At 47.7% G+C, this 16,926-nt stretch overlaps 1 protein-coding gene across 2 annotated transcripts; it reads left to right on the top strand.

Annotated features, from left to right (window-relative positions):
* Positions 1–227: 227 nt before the first annotated feature.
* rps6ka4 (ribosomal protein S6 kinase, polypeptide 4) lies at positions 228–16,638 on the top strand. 2 transcript variants are annotated; one of them, XM_064326138.1, is made up of 18 exons: positions 228–1,406; positions 1,859–1,930; positions 4,008–4,075; positions 4,675–4,825; positions 5,847–5,962; positions 6,103–6,210; positions 6,515–6,595; positions 7,405–7,508; positions 7,859–8,009; positions 8,169–8,330; positions 9,398–9,523; positions 10,012–10,145; positions 10,600–10,693; positions 11,018–11,188; positions 11,661–11,852; positions 12,384–12,543; positions 13,008–13,171; positions 13,539–16,638. In XM_064326138.1, the coding sequence occupies exons 1-18, from the start codon at positions 1,316–1,318 to the stop codon at positions 13,779–13,781; spliced, it is 2,388 nt and encodes a 795-aa protein (XP_064182208.1). In that variant the 5' UTR covers positions 228–1,315; the 3' UTR covers positions 13,782–16,638. The 2 variants fall into 2 exon arrangements, with proteins under 2 accessions (XP_064182208.1, XP_064182209.1); XM_064326139.1 differs by lacking the exons at positions 228–1,406; positions 1,859–1,930; positions 4,008–4,075; positions 4,675–4,825 and adding an exon at positions 4,862–5,233.
* Positions 16,639–16,926: the final 288 nt, after the last annotated feature.

The raw sequence follows: 16,926 nt of genomic DNA, 5'->3' as shown, positions 1-16,926 counted from the left end.
AAAATCGTATGAGGTTATATTAATCCTGGTTCATTATAATTTGTGGAAATGTTGATGCTTTGAGGTGTGTTATGGCCTATCGCGCGGATCTCCTGACAGAAAGCCTCACGGGGACTTCCTCCTTTTCCCTCATGTCTTACTTTTCTTCCTTCCTCCCTCCCTTACTTTCAACATCTCAAAACCCCACCCGACTTTAACTGCAATTGAAAGTCAGATTGAGACTTCTCGGCTTCCGTAGCTGCAACATCCCCTCACGCATACACACAAACCACAGTCTACACTACAGTTTAAGTGTAATTTTTCCACCAGTTTCGTTTTTTAGAAAATATCAAACGCGAATATTAAATGCGAAACAGCTTCTTCTGCAGCCGGAAACGAAAGAGAAACAGAGTATTTATTATATTTATTACCGCTTTAAGTAATTTTACGCTGCATTAATTTGTCATTTACGTTTAGCTACATTGGTCTGTCAATTTTGAAATACTATTGCTATATGTCATACCATAAAGAGAGAATACTGCAGGGTTTTACTTGCTAGGAACAACAAACATATCTGCAGATTAGGAAGTAAGTATTGTTCGGCATAATCGTTTTATACAGTGTTTGAATTGGCGAAGAAGAGTGCATTTTTATTAGCGATAGCCACTAATGAAAACGGAAACGTCTTTGCGGGAAAACATTGTGATCTTGGGGCGGTAATGTAGCCCCTCTTCTGCGTAACATAGATACTGCTTTAAGTGTTACTGTTGCGACTTTACAGCGGGTTGTAGCTAACAGTAGCTTGTGTCGAAATAAAAAGAGGAAATTCCGGTCGTCGAGTTGCCTACATCAGAAAACCATGATATGGTTACACTCAAGTATGGCGGGTGTTGATCTGTGAATTGCTATGATAAACCAATAGAAGTAGGAGGGAGCGGGGTTATTATGAGATATTTGCACTTTAGCTACAGTACAAAACAACAAATTATTTAATGGGGAGTGTTGTTTAACCTCTCGCAGCTAAACACAAAGGAAATGTATACACAGATCAGGAATAATGACGTGATATTTTGGCGGATTTTTGCAGAAATTATGGTTGCACCCGAAATCAAAAATGAAATAAAACAAATAGACTCAGATAATTATAAAGCGGACACTACGCGTAGTAGTGATTTCTCATTAAAATCCCTTCGCGGTTTCTTTCTCTACTACCATTTGTAAATGCACAGCATCTGTAAATGCGTGTGTATTAATCCGAAATAAAGGAAAACGGCAACCCAGGAAAAGGTCAGAAGACGAACACATTCGTAATATATTTAAGGCAAGTGCTTGTAACATGTCGGGGGACAGCTCGGGAAGCAGTGGGGAGGATTCTGGCGAAGAGGTCCGGGATAAGACCTACACTGTCAAACACCAACTCACTAACGGTAGGTGTATTAACTCTCTACTGCCGTGACCGTGGACATCGTTTGTTTTGAAGTGCATACACGGATGCAACAGTGTTAATGATTTGTGTAGAAGAGTCCTACTTCATTGTACCTAATATTTTTTCATGACCAATTGTGTATTCCACTAGTTCTTTTTTCTTCTTCTCACAACTCTCATAGTCATATAAAAAGTATGTTAAACCACAAAAAGCGCTAGAACAACTGGCACATTGCATTGAGGTTGCGGTTATGTCTGTTGTGCTACTGCAAAACAATTTAAATATAATGGGGCAGACTGCTTTCTCCTCACGCGGACAAGTGTCTTTATGCTTTTGAACAGGCTGCCTGCGAAGTGTTAATACTTTAAGTGATTAGTTTAACTCAATGATAACCGTTCACTAGTGGAGTCCATATTAATTTCATCCACTGGTTGTTGCATCCCTCTTCTCCAGCTAATCTTACCGGACACTCTGAGAAGGTGGGAATGGAGAACTTTGAACTGCTCAAGGTTCTGGGGACTGGAGGTGAGATGTCCCACTCGGAAAGATCTGTGCATTAGACCTGATTTTTGGGCACACTGTATTATCAATGGCCTTTGAGGTCTTAGTGCCTCCCCTTCCTGGAACACTACAGGTTCAACACCCCAGTGACGGACTGCTTGTCACTTCATATTAACTATGGCGGACTAGTTATTGTGACCTATTTCTGAGCAGATTCCGTTATGTAGGTTGACTCTCATGGCTCACATAATGTATATTTACCAGTTTACACAACTGGATGGTATTAAAAGCAGGTTGTCGTCCCAGCTGGGAGTCAGAGGTACAGCCATTGCCATCAGGTTACCAGCCCAAAATCCTTAGCTGCTACTCCACACGGCCAGATCACAGGAGACCAGGGAAGTGGAGATTATGCTCTGCCCGCACAGTACAGGATCCCACAAAAGGTTTCTTTTTACTTTATGTGCAGTAAGCCAGCAGGCTCAACTACTTTTCATTAGGAGGTCTTCATCAGGTGGATTGTAGCACCAGGTGGACCTATATGAATGTTATTTTTTTTGACAAATTATCTGTTCTTCTTGTACAAAATGATGTATCAGTTACTGGCATGACAGGAAACATTTACTAATGTTGCTTTTTAGATAATTGACTACTGCTTAGTGACCTGTGAGTCATTTTAAAATACTGTGTTTCCGACAGTTTTGTTGTAACTTTGTTATGATAAGGCTTTGTAAATGCTTTCATTGTATTGCACACACTCTGACTCCTGCTAGCCTTTGCGTGTTACTGGAAAAATAAGGGAAACGTAAAAATGCTGGACAGGCCCAGTTGGCCATTGTTTTGGCTTCCATGACTGGAAGAAGAGATCTGTGACTTAGAGAGAGGGGTGATTTTTGGGCCATATTTGGCAGGAACTTCAATGATGAAGAAGACCCCTTTGGTTAAACCATGTACATTTGCCCATTTGACATTTGTAATGGTGTTTATGTGCCTGGGTTATGCCTTATATGGGTCATGTGATACGCTGGTCTGCTGAAGATCACACAGGCATAAATTAGGATAAATGTCCAAACCCCTTGGATTTACTTCAGCCTCAGACACTGCTTCTGTTGTCGTATTATTGCACACCCATTAGTGCACACTACATTAGATTACAGGCATTTAGCAGACGCTCTTATCCAGAGCGACTTGCACAACTTTTTACACAGCATTTACATTACATCTATTTATACAGCTAGATATATACTGGAGCAATGCAGGTTAAGTACCTTGCTCAAGGGTACACCGGCAGTGTCCTACTGGGGAATCGTAGCTGTGCCCTTTAGTTTACAAGACCGACTCCTTACCCATTAGCTACACTACCATTACCCCCCCCCTTTTTTTCCCCAGTTGACTTGGTCGATTTTGGATATTTCTTTTACTTGTCGTTGAATTTTAGGGCAGCAGCACTTGTACAAAAAAGTCAGCATTCAGACACAGGCCTTTTTCTAATCTGATAAACTCTGAAAGTTGAAGGGCCAGAAGATGGCTTCTGATGAACCGGTTTTCCTTAGTGTTGAGTGATGGCAGAACTTAAACCAACATGCAGTCTGACACACAGTGCAAGTGACATAGCTCAGGAGGTAAGAGTGCTTGTCTGGCAGTCGGAGGGTTGCCGGTTCGATCACCCGCCCTGGGCGTGTCGAAGTGTCCCTGAGCAAGACACCTAAACCCTAATTGCTCCCAACAAGCGGATTGGTACCTTGCATGGAAGCCTTTCACCGTTTGTGTGTGTGTGTGTGTGTGTGTGTGTGTGTGTGTGTGTGTGTATGGGTGAATGAGAGGCATCAATTATAAAGCCCTTTGGATAAAAGCGCTATATAAATGCAGTCCATTTACCATTTGCATGCTTGTATACCTTAACTAAGATGGAAATGAGTATATTTTATGCATGTTGAACTGTTCTTAACGTGGAATGCCGTTTAGCATACAGCTACTCAAAATGATGTTGTATTTCTTGCTTCACTCACACTCCTGTCTTCCCCTCTTTGCTTCCTGCTGTCAATCAATGCTGCCCCACTCTCCGCTGTTTCTCTCCCTCCTTTCCCTCATCTTTTTCCTCAAGCCTATGGGAAAGTGTTCCTGGTGAGGAAGACCAGCGGTCACGATGAAGGGAAACTGTACGCCATGAAGGTGTGTTACCTCGTTCCTGCTCATTTTAACCCACCGAATGAGAACTGCATGAATTTGCACAGAGCCGTACTGTCAAAGGACCCACACAGTGTTATTTAGCAAACATCTTCTTTTGCTCCAGCCACCTCAGTTGAAATGTTAATTAGACACAGGCAGTGTTGAGACAGAACTGAGCAGCCTGTCTGTGGAGGCTGTGAGGTGTGAAGACAGTTGACTCATTTGACAACTTTCCTAGTTTGACTTAGCATAGGTTAGCTCAGAGTGATGTTCCCTGTGTGAACTGGACTTTAACGTGTTCATAGCTATGCATAACTGTAAAATGAGTATTGTACCTTATCGGACCTGTGTTTTGTAGTTGTTCCAATGGCCTTTGGTATGCACTTATTGTACTTTGCTTTGGATAAAAGCGTCTTCCAAATAAATGTAATGTAATGACCCACGCTGTGTTATTTAGCAAACGTCTTCTTTTGCTCCAGCCACCTCAGTTGAAGTGTTAGGTTAATTAGACGCGAGCGGTGTTGAGACGGAACTGAGCCGTAGGGGCGTGGTGAATAAAAGGCTGACTCGGAGACGGGCGTGGCCGGGCTTCTTGCTCGCAGGTGCTGAAGAAGGCGGCCATCGTGCAGAAGGCGAAGACGGCCGAGCACACGCGCACGGAGAGGCAGGTGCTGGAGCACATCCGCCAGTCGCCCTTCCTGGTCACGCTGCACTACGCCTTCCAGACGCACGCCAAGCTGCACCTCATCCTGGGTCAGTGTGTCGCGCACGCTTCACTGTCAGACGCCGCCGATGTGGGTCAGCTGCCACCAAACAGCGACAGGCGTCTCGCTTTCAGATTTATTTAGCCTGGTTCAATATTTACACACGTTGTGATTTGAAGATCCTTTATCCTGGGTCTGCACGTTTCAGAAGTGTCACTTTCAAAACTCCATTATACTCGGTAAATGCCTTGCAGTAGTTCTGCTTTCAAACTCATCCTCTGAGTCAGTCTGTAACCGAAGTTTTGCTTTCAAACTCCCTGATCTTGGGTCAGTAAATCACAGAAGGTTCGCTTTCAGTGTCCCTGTACCAGGAGCTTCCTTTCCCGGAATGCTGTTGTGTTAACATTGATGATAGCTTCCGGACCAATCGTGGGACAGTTAAGAATCTGCTCTGCAGGTAAATGATGAGCCTGGATGGGCTGGCCTGCTCTGGTTATTACTCTTATGGTCCGAGTACCCGACGGTCAATCTGCTGAACGAGGGTGCACTACATCAGAGGCTCACTGTGGGGCTATTGTTGTAGGAGGCAAATGGAAAATGAACAATAGGGGAGGCACATTTTCATTGCACCCAGCGCAGCACTGCAGATTATTGCTCCAGTGTGGAGTATTAGTCGAGTACTTTGGTCTGTGGACTCTGTCCCGAAGGGTCCAGCGGAACTTTAAAATTTAAATATTTGTAAACAGTGTAAAATATATTACAGATATTGTAATGTGTGTTTGATTTTTAAATGCCTCTTTAGAACAACCATAGAGGAACAGAGAACTGTACTTGTTAAGAGGAAGCACACACCTCATTGTCTTGCGAGGCCAAACAGCAGTTGCTGCCTGTGTGTATCTTGTCCGTCGCACATAGCTTATAATGTCGGTTATGGAAATATGTTGCTAAGGCCTCAGAAAACGCACTACTATTGAATTTGACTTGTAAATAAGCTGTTAGTGTTGGTGTAGGCTAATTTCTCTTTTAACTGTGATTTCCTCCTCTGTCTCTCTCTCTGTATATCTGTATAGACTATGTGAGTGGAGGGGAAATGTTCACCCACCTGTATCAGCGCGACCACTTTGCGGAGGACGAGGTGCGAATATATATTGGGGAGATCATCCTGGCACTGGAGCACCTGCACAAGGTGGGTGCGGTCTCTAGGACTCCATTTCCCATGATTCAGTTGTGCTTCCCTGTGTGTGTGTGTGAGCTCAGCTGTACATCTGTCCTGCACGAGGCCGTGTGCTGCTGCAAATCAGGCTGGGATGATTAATGTCTCCGCAGCTTGGCATCATCTACCGGGACATCAAATTAGAGAACATCTTGCTGGACAGCGAGGGGCATGTGGTGCTGACGGATTTTGGCCTGAGCAAAGAGTTTCTTGACGAGGAGGTGAGAAAGGCCACAGAATCTGTCTTGCGTCTCTCCCCATAAAGCTCACAGAACTACAACTTCTGTCGGCACAACTGTGAGTTTGATGAAATGCGATTTTCTGTGTGTGTGTGTCTGTGTGTATGTGTGTGTGTGCGCCTGTGTGTGTGTGTCTGTGTGTCTTTGTGTGTGTGTGTGTGTGTCCGACTGTCTGTTTGTGTTTGTGTGTGTGTGTGTGTGTGTCTCTGTTTGTGTTTGTGTGTGTGTGTGTCTTTGTGTGTATGTGTGTGTGTCTCCCTGTCCGTCTGTCTGTCTATGTCCACAGAAGGAGAGGACGTACTCATTTTGTGGCACAATCGAGTACATGGCTCCGGAAATCATTCGGGGGAAGTCTGGCCATGGGAAGGTGAGGAGACACACGGATGAGCACACCTCACAGGCCTCACAGGCCTCACAGACCTCACAGGCCTCACAGACCTCACAGGCCTCACAGACCTCACAGGCCTCACAGACCTCACAGACCTCACACGCCTCACAGACCTCACAGACCTCACAGGCCTCACAGGCCTCACAGACCTCACAGACCTCACAGGCCTCACACGCCTCACAGGCCTCACAGACCACACAGGCCTCACAGGCATCACAGACCTCACAGGCCTCAAAGACCTCACAGACCGCACAGGCCTCACAGGCCTCACAGGCCTCACAGACATCACAGACCTCACAGGCCTCACAGGCCTCACAGACCTCACAGACCTCACTGACCTCACAGACCTCACAGACCTCACAGACCTCACAGACCTCACACGCTTCACAGACCTCACAGACCTCACACGCTTCACAGACCTCACAGGCTTCACAGGCTTCACAGGCCTCACAGGCCTCACAGACCTCACAGACCTCACAGACCTCACAGACCTCACAGGCCTCACAGGCCTCACAGACCTCACAGACCTCACAGACCTCACAGACCTCACATGCCTCACATGCCTCACAGACCTCACAGGCTGTAGGCCGTGGTCAGAGCACTTCATGTTATTTCTGTCTGGATGTAGTGATACAGTGCAGCAGCATCCACTCCTCAAATGCATTTACTGTAGCTCAGAGTCTTTATGATTTTACTGAAGTTGACCGATCGGTGAAGGATTGACAGGAACACCACTGGTGTTTTGTGTGTGTGTGTGTGTGTGTGTGTGTGTGTGTGTGTGTGTGCAGTCGGTGGACTGGTGGAGTTTAGGGATCCTCATGTTTGAGTTTCTGACGGGGGCCTCCCCGTTCACACTGGAGGGGGAGAAGAACTCGCAATCTGAGGTGTCCAGGTGAGCCCTGTCTGTCTGTCTGTCTGTCTGTCCCTGGTGTTCTCTCTCTCTCTCTGGCCCTCTTGCTCTGACATTTTCTCCACTGTGTTTGGTGATCCATCTGTAAGTTTTCATCCTCTCTCTCTCTCTCTGTCCCTCCCTCTCTCTGTCTCTCTCTTTCTTTTTCTCTGTCGCACGAACTCACGCACACACACCCCTTAGCTTAGATGTCTGATTCATCACAGAGGGAGTTAGATGCTTATGAAATGAGCACATTTCTGAGAACTTCTAAGGCTGTTTAAACCCCCTCTCTTACATCATCTCCTGTGAATATCTCACTCCTCCCCCTGCCCCCCCCCCCCCCCTCTCAGACGTATCCTGCGCTGTGACCCCCCGTTCCCTCCCGAAATCAGCCCGCTGGCCCGGGACCTGCTGAGGAAGCTGCTGGTGAAGGACCCCCGCAAGAGGCTGGGCTCGGGGCCCCGCGGGGCCGATGACATCAAGGGCCACCCCTTCTTCAAGGTTACCCCCCACCCCCACCCCCGCACCCCCCTTCTCACATCTCACGCGCACATACGCACCACATTCCTGGCGTCGCACACATCGACGCGTTTGTGTTGGCGCTGGTCCTGCGCAGCGGCAGGCTGTGATTGGCTGCTCCTCTGACCCGCGCTCCTGCAGGGCATGAGCTGGGCGGACCTGGCCGAGAGGAAGCTGGAGGCTCCGTTTCGGCCCGAGCTGCGCAACGAGCTGGACGTGGGGAACTTCGCCGAGGAGTTCACCGGCATGGAGCCCGTCTACTCGCCCGCCAGCACCCCCCCGAGCACCGACCGGCTGTTCCAGGTACCCCACGCACACCTCACACACCTCACACACCTCACACACCTCACACATCTCACACACCTCACACACCTCACAGATGCCTGCTGCGTTCACCTGCACGACTCACAGACAGGAGAACTTTACCCTCACGGTCACACACTGCTGCAGCCCTGCACCCTCAGAGACATATGTGTGTGTGAGTCCTCATCTCTCACAGAAAAACACTGCTGTGAACCAACACCTTCACAGTGACACACTGCATTTCATGTGCACCCTTCACACAGACACACTGTGTAAACCTCATCTCTCACAGACACACTGTGCAAACCTCATCCCTCTCAGACACACTGTGTAAACCTCATCTCTCACAGACACACTGTGCAAACCTCATCCCTCTCAGACACACTGTGTAAACCTCATCTCTCACAGACACACTGTGCAGACCTCATCCCTCTCAGACACACTGTGTAAACCTCATCTCTCACAGACACACTGTGCAGACCTCATCCCTCTCAGACACACTGTGTAAACCTCATCTCTCACAGACACACTGTGCAAACATCATCCCTCACAGGCACACTGTGTAAACCCTGTTCTTCACAGACACGCACTGCAGCCCACCCAGAACTGCTGGGACAAAATCATTCAGTTATTCCCTGATCCGCCCCCCCCCCCTCCTCCAGTGCTCGGGACAGCTCACTCAGTTGAGCCCCCAGTGGCGGCCCTGAGCCCGCTCCCTCCTCTCACAGAACAGACCAGCAGCTGACCTGCGAGCCTGTTGCAGCCGGACAGCCCCGTTCCCTCGCGCGCCGTACAGACTCAAGCTAAAGCAATATAGGAGAGATTACCGCGTTCCCCTGGGCTGTCCCAGGACGCTGGCTTTTATATTCCGCCGTATCGCTTCCTCAAGGCTGCGGTTCCTCACGCAGCGAAGCTGGGAGCGACATCGCGATACATTCATCTCCTGGAATATCAGATTATCCTTAACGTGCACTTTATCGATGGTTGATGCGTCCCTGCTTTCTAATAAAGGTTTATGTTTGTAATGACTGATTTTTATCTCTCGTCTCTGTGTTTATCCACCCCAGGGCTACTCCTTTATTGCCCCTTCCATTCTGTTCAACCAGAACGCGGTGATGGGGGACTTCCTGGAGTCCCAGATGAGCCCAGACCGGCCGGGGTCTGCCAGCGTGGAGCGTAGCGCAATGCTAAAGGTGCACACACACTCACACACACTCATATGCACTCATACACGCATACACACACACACACACACACACACACACACAAACAAACACACACTCTGCTCACCCTGTACACAGGGTACTATTCTGACCTTCCACACACAGTGACCCCTCCCCCCACATGCTGACTCCTCCCCCACATACAGACCCCTCCCGCCACACACAGACCCCTCCCCCACTCTGAGAAACTCTCCGCACACTGCGGCTGCAGACACAGATAAAGCTTCACAGATCCAGCAGGGACAGGCTCACCAGCTCCAGGCACAATGCGTGAGATCAACGTCAGATTTCTTTAGCTGTAGGAGAAACTCACAGTCACGCCGAGTCCAAAAGACGGCACCTCTCTAATCCGCGCGCCAGCCCCCTTCCGACGGCTGTGTCTGCAGAAAGGAATCTAGAGCCGAACTCAGCGCGTGACCCTGGTCTCCCGTTTTACCCCCCCCCCCCCCCCCCCCCAGGACTCCCAGTTCTTCCAGCAGTACGAGCTGTGCCTGCAGGAGCCGCCGCTGGGGGAGGGGAGCTTCTCCGTCTGCAGGAAGTGCCGACACAAGCAGACGGGGCAGGAGTACGCCGTCAAGATCGTTAGCCGCAGGTGAGCGTGTGTGGGGGGGGGGGGGTGGGGGGGGTTGGGGGGGGACTGTCGCTGTCCGATGCTCCTGTACGATGCGCTTCCTGTCCAGGAAACAGGAAAAAGAGTGCTCTGCAGGGCCGTTCTTCAGCAAGCTAAAAATGTTCTGTTCTCCATAAGAACTTAACCATGTACATTAGCTGTAGGTGAAGGTGAGTGTATGAAACCAGGCTGCGTTTTTTAACCTACTGCGCAGTCTCTGGCTCCAATTTGTGCAACGTTGCGGCACCCACAAACTACACTTCCCAGGCTTCAAACGCTTTTCACCAAGCCCATGGAGAGTCAATGGGTGATGTCACAATGACTTTGTCCATATTTTTCAGCAGTCTATGGTTTATTAGAGTGGCTCTTGCTCTGGATGCCTCTGCTCCTGTCTCCTGCAGTGGGGTTCACTGCATTGTGGGATTGTGTGTTTCAGGATGGAGGTGAACACCCAGAGGGAGATCGCAGCACTCAGACAGTGCGAGGCGCACCCCAATATAGTCAACCTGCATGAGGTCTACCACGACCAGGTACCCTTAATGCACTTCATACATACACACACACACACCCACAGACCCATACACACAGGCATTCACACACGCACGCATGTACACACTTGTGCAAACACACGCACACACAAATACACACGCACACACGTACAGACTCACTCACACACAAACAGACACACATACCCGTGTGCATCCTCAAACAGAATATGGACCATATCCAGCGTCAAATCAGCATTTAAAAAAAAAAAAAAAAAAAAACCGAATGACCACTCATAGGCCACACACCTGGATCAAAGTAGGCCGGTCACATGAGCAGACGGATAACGCGGCCGCTTCCTCCCGCAGTACCACACCTACCTGGTGATGGAGCTGTTGCGCGGGGGAGAGCTGCTGGAGCGGATCAAGAGGAAGAAGCTGTTCGCCGAGGGGGAGGCCAGCCAGCTGATGAGGAGCCTGGTGTCGGCCGTCAGCTTCATGCACGACGCCGGGGTGGTGCACCGAGACCTGAAGCCCGAGGTAGGCAGGGCCGAGCGCCAATCACTCCTTCACCCCGCCCCCCTGCCCCGCCCCCTGGGGAGCTGGCTAACAGTCCTTCACAAGGAGTCGGTTAGCCATGTAGCTATATTTCAATGTTCCTCTCTGAAAACTTCCGTTTTTTTTTCAGTTTGGACAGCAGTAGCTTTCACACCGTGTTCTGGAATATAATTTTGGTCCTTGTTAATTTTTTAAAAATTATGTAACTTACTGAAATATGAACACGTGTCACAGATTGAAGTTCCTGTCTTGGCTCACTAGACCTGCGTATTTGATACACACACTGCGGGCTTCAGCTGGTGCGCTGCCTGTGCTGGCGAGCTCTGCGCCCGAGCCTTTACCCAAGCTGATCACGTAAAAGCGCTTCTCAAGGTCGCGCTGAGAGGCGAAGGTCACAGCAGCGGCTGACGCTGCAGCACAGGGTGAAGAGCGTCCTTTCTTCTTTTCCTTCCAGAATGTTCTCTTTGCGAGCGAGGGGGAGGACGCGGTGCTGAAGGTGATCGATTTTGGGTTTGCGCGCCTGTGTCCCGCGGGCAGTGCCCCCCTGCAGACCCCCTGCTTCACCCTGCAGTACGCCGCCCCCGAGCTCTTCCACAGCGCAGGCTACGACCAGGCCTGCGACCTCTGGAGCCTGGGCGTCATCCTGGTACTGAGAGTGTGTGTGAGTGTGTGTGTGTGCGCGTGCGTGTGCGTGTGTGTGTGCGTGCGTGTGTATTTGTGTGTGAGTGTGTCTGTGTGTATGTTTGTATGTGAGTGTGTGTGTGTGCGTGTCTGTGTGTCTGTGTGTGGGGTGTATGCGTGTGCAATTGTGAGTGTGTGTGTGCGAGTGTGTGCACGTGCTTAAACTTCACACATAATGAAATCGACTTGGTTTTATAACACGTTTGAGTCAAGGATCTTAAAGAGCCATGTTCATCAGTGATTCATGGGTACTATTTTGTACTCTAGTACACTGTAGTTATTTACTCTATCTGTGTCTGCAGCTAGTGTTGCTCCAGTATTTTCTCTCTCCAAATGAGTGGTCTGAGGTTTCATTTTCATGTATTAATTTGTACAGAACCTGGTTTTTTTCATTTGAAAGGAAATTATATTATGTGAAATTATATTATGTGTGTAAGTACTTGTTAACTAAAATATTGGTAACGTGGATATCATGAACGATCTGTCTTTCTGTCAGTACACCATGCTGAGTGGACAAGTGCCCTTCCAAAGTGAACCAAAAGGGATAACGACGTCCCATGCCGCTGACATCATGCACAAGATCAAGGAAGGAGACTTCTCATTGGATGGGGAGGCCTGGAGGGGCGTGTCCGAGGAGGCCAAGGAGTTAGTGAGAGGTGTGCAAAGTCTTCAGAGATCTAAAGCGTACCAAGAATATGCACCCGAATATGCACACTTCAGAAAGACCCCCAAAAGTAGACACTGGTGCACTCAAACAAAATGTCTCTCCTTTGGGTAGTGTCTCTGAAGATCCCGGGTGTATATTTTTGTTACATGCACTGTTCCATGCTGAGAGCGCCTTCTCTCTTTTATAAGCTTCGACTGTTGCGCCTGAGATAGTCTATTTCAGCTAAAGGAGTACACTGTGTACTTTGGAGATTTACGTCTGGCACGCTGGCTCTCTCTGCACTTTTCATATTAAACAGTCTACACCCCAAAGTTACATCCTCTCTGATTTTCACCTCCTATTTCTGTAACGCTATTTACTCACGTTTGTATATTTTTAAAATAATGTTCTCCCTTTTCTCTCCTTCTCCATTCCTGATCTCGTGCCTGTTCTCTCTCTCTCTCCCCCCCGCAGGCCTGCTGACCGTGGACCCTGAGAAGCGGCTCAAGCTCTCGGCCCTGCGGGAGAACGAGTGGCTCCAGGGTGGGGGGGCGCTCTCGTCCACCCCCCTGCGCACGCCCGACGTGCTGGAGTCCTGCGGCCCCACCGTCCGCACCTACGTCAACGCCACGTTCAAGGTGGGGGTGCGGGGGAGGGGAGGAGTCTCGGGTTAGGGTTAGGGTGCAGAATTGATACTGGCACCGTGGTGTGGCGAATAGGCCTGTGCAGATCTTCAGATCCAGTAAGAATTAGAATTAAATCAAGGGGAAAAAGTTTGTGGTAAAACATTTAAACTAGATAAATGTTGCAGGTCTAATGTCTAAAATTATTGGCAGTAAGTTATCTTGCAGTTTGGTGTCTTGGCAGACACAACATTTAGAGTCAAATGTAATGTCAAATTGAGTAAACTGAAGAAAAGGAAATAGCTCAGACACCACTTCCCCTTTATATGAGCGTCTGATCCTTTCTCTCTGTCCTTTGGACTCTGTCCTCCCCCTCCACCAGGCCTTCAATAAGGGGAAGAGAGAGGGCTTCTTCCTCAAGAGCGTGGACAACGCCCCGCTGGCCAAGAGACGCAAGCTGAAGATGACCAGCACTGGAGTGGAGACCCGACGCAGCTCTTCCTCCTCCTCTTCCTCCTCGTCCTCATCGTCGGTCCCTGTGCACCCTCCTCCTCCCCCTCCACCGCCTCCAGCCAATCCCAAGGCGCACCCCGCACCCAACTCTGAGCCCAAAGCGCAGAGCTAGGCCTAGACTGAACCCGCCAAGCCCTCTCACACACACACCGCCGCACGCCCTTTGAGAGAGAGAGAGAGAGAGGGAGAGCAGAGACGCACAGACACAGCCAGCGGCTGACTGACTGGAGATGAGAAGCCATAGAGGGGACAGGGGACTGAGTTTTGGAATCCGTACCCAATCTAATGTAAGGTAGATCAAACACCCCAAATCCCCCAGAGAACCCAGTGGAGTCTTTCTGACCCAGTCCTATTCAGCCCTGGTCCTGGAAGGCCTCTGTCCACACCTGTCCGTACCTGTCCCGTTCTGCACCTGGAACCAGGCTAGCTGGAGCTCGGGCTGGAGCACACACTGAATTCTGCCATCGCACAGTTACAAGTACTGCCTGGACTTTGTTCCACAGCTGAGGTCAAAGCTTTCGGCTCCTAAATAAACTTGTGGTTATTTTCTGTGATCAAAATTGGGAACGCCCCCCGTTCTCCCTTATGCGGTCACTTCCCGAGTTTTCTTTTTCTTTTTTTTTTGAAGTGGCCCCGCCAACAGAAGCAATGTGATTATACAGCCGGCTGGCTCGGTCCACGGCTCTCTTAGTTAAATGGGCAGTCAGCGTCAGTCATGTGGTGGGGGGGGGGGGGGGGGGGAGCTACTCGCGCTCCTGATGGGAACCCACTCAGAAGTTTAACTGAAAAGGGCTGGCCTGGTTCCAGCTGTGCTGTTGAATAAAGGGGGGGGGGGGGGCAGGGCTGCTGGTCCTCCCCTCCTAATGACCGCGAGGAGCCTGGAGCTGCACTGCACTTTAGGGCCCACAGGGGGCAGGCTTGAGCTAGGCTGCCCTGAGCCAAGCGCAAGTGATCAATAGTGCAACGTGCCTCACCCTGGAGCTGAGAGTTTCTCCCACCAAAGAGGCTCATCACCCCCCCCCCCCCCCCCAGAACAGGCCTTTTAAATACTACATATAACCCAGAGGAGTCTTCACAGCAGCCTGAAAGGTATGAGGTGTACCAGTAGAGAAAGCACCCCAAAAACAGCCCCCCCCCAACTTGAGCCAAAGTGTCTTTTCAGAGCCCTCTCCACTGTGATTGTTCCCTAAGGAAACGTGGCTCAGTGGCACCCGGAAGGGCTTATGATCGCACTGCAGTGAATCTCACTCTCCTCCACTGGAGACCAAAAAGATGTCTCATCGCCATTCACTCTGAGGGTAAAACCAGCCATTCCAGCAAAGGATATAAATATTTGATCACATATTTAATTTCACTTGAGGTAAATGTTTTTTTTTTTTTTTTTTTTTTTTTTTAAGACGCAGGATCCAAACACTGATCGTTGCTACGGAGACTGCGGGTGTTCTCCTAGGCGTGGCATTAAGTTACTTTAAGGGATTTTATTCCATGTTCAGATTTTGGCCTCACGCGTCTGGGCCCCCGACACCCCCCACTCTGAGCCACATTTGGTGCAGATTGTTCCCAGTAATAACTTGAGATCTGGATGCAGAAACTGTGAAAGAGCGGAGATTCACAGTTCTGCAGTGGAGTCACGGCTTCAGTGGGATCAGGGAAAGACCAGAGCACTGATGCACAAATCTTTCTTTAAATGAATTCTTGTTTTTTTTTTTTTGCTTTGGAAATTGCAGCACATTATTTAATGATTTCACCTTTTTAGCTTTAAACACACAGGACATTTCCTTTGATGTTTTTATGGATTTTTTGGGGATATTTTCTGCTGAATTAATATAATAATTTCTGTCGCTGTAATGGGTTTTCCAAATATATATAGATCATTGAAAGGAATGAAACACCCTTTATACTGTGTGAGGAACTGGATAAGATAAAAGTGGCAGTGTTTTTTTTACATTGTCCTTGTGCTGGGTGAAGATTTATTGCTGTAACATTGCAAAAAAAAACAAAAAACTGAAAACTAAAACAAACAAAAAAAAAAAACCTGCAGACATGCATGATTTAGTCACACCTGCCACACAGCTCAAAATGGAAGGCTCATTACAATAACTACCGCATTCAATTCTTTGAACTATTTCTGTCACATTTTATATCATATTTTGTCTTCAGTTAAAGCACCAGATCCAATGGAATGTATTTGATTTATTGATTTGTTATTAATATGCCAGTCATTTTCAGTTTGGTTGTTTTCTTGTTTTTTTTGCTGTTAGTTTTGTCTGTAATAATACTTAGTTGCATATTTTAAATGTTTTTAAATGTCGTGATCGTTTAGGAGGAAATGTATTGCAAGAGAAACACATCAGTTGTGTTTTATGAACAGCCAAAAAGGTTTTGTTAAATTAAATCATCATATACAGAATTGCATTGAATTGCGATAATTAAATGATGTTAAATGCCTTTTGTTATTTTGCATCAAGAACTTTTAATATCAGAACTTTAATATAATGTCACGTTGGGTCTATCTGATATGTTATTGATGTATTAAGTATTTTAACCAAAAATGGAGAAAAAAATTAAAATGTTTGGGTAATTTTTTAAATATTTTGTCTGCCTCCATTGTTAGAAAGCAATTGTTATTAGTTTGAATCTCTTTTGTTTGGGCATGCTGAGTTCATGCAGTATTATACTCTGTGAAGATGCTTTGTTAAGGAATATTTCATGGTATTTTTGTTCGGTGAATTTGCAGAACAGTAAATGTGATTCCAATCAGAACAGGTAACATTTAACAAACTCTTCAATTAACATTTATAAGGCTGTTTGAAACAATGCTTGAATCCTTATCAGCCTACTAATCTGCCTGGTGATGAATATATATTGTCTGAAGTGAAGTTACAATGTACAAGTCAGCAAGCAATCTGTAAAAAAAAGGAGAAGCCAGGTCATTGCCTAGTTCAAGTAAAAAGATGGTATATTTCTTATTTACATTTCCTGTCTTTTTTGCTTTATCTGATCATTTGTAAGTTTTCATGTTTTGACATTTCACACTACTTTCAGCAACAATTTCCAATGTTAAATGGGATAACTGTTAGCTGGTAGCTGTTTCTTTTAAAATTAGTTTTCTTTTAACCCTTTCTTAGGCTTGCCTTTTTTTGAAAATGGAGGGCAATGTATTTGCACGCGCTCAGTCATGATTATCTGAGCTGAGAAATGAAAGTAAAATCTTTCTGTGGATCTTCATGAGTCTGTGAAGGTCTGTGTTTGCATTT

Source organism: Anguilla rostrata, chromosome 3 (genome assembly GCF_018555375.3).
Source record: "Anguilla rostrata isolate EN2019 chromosome 3, ASM1855537v3, whole genome shotgun sequence".
NCBI lineage: Eukaryota > Metazoa > Chordata > Actinopteri > Anguilliformes > Anguillidae > Anguilla > Anguilla rostrata.
This window is presented reverse-complemented; position numbering and strand designations above follow the sequence as displayed.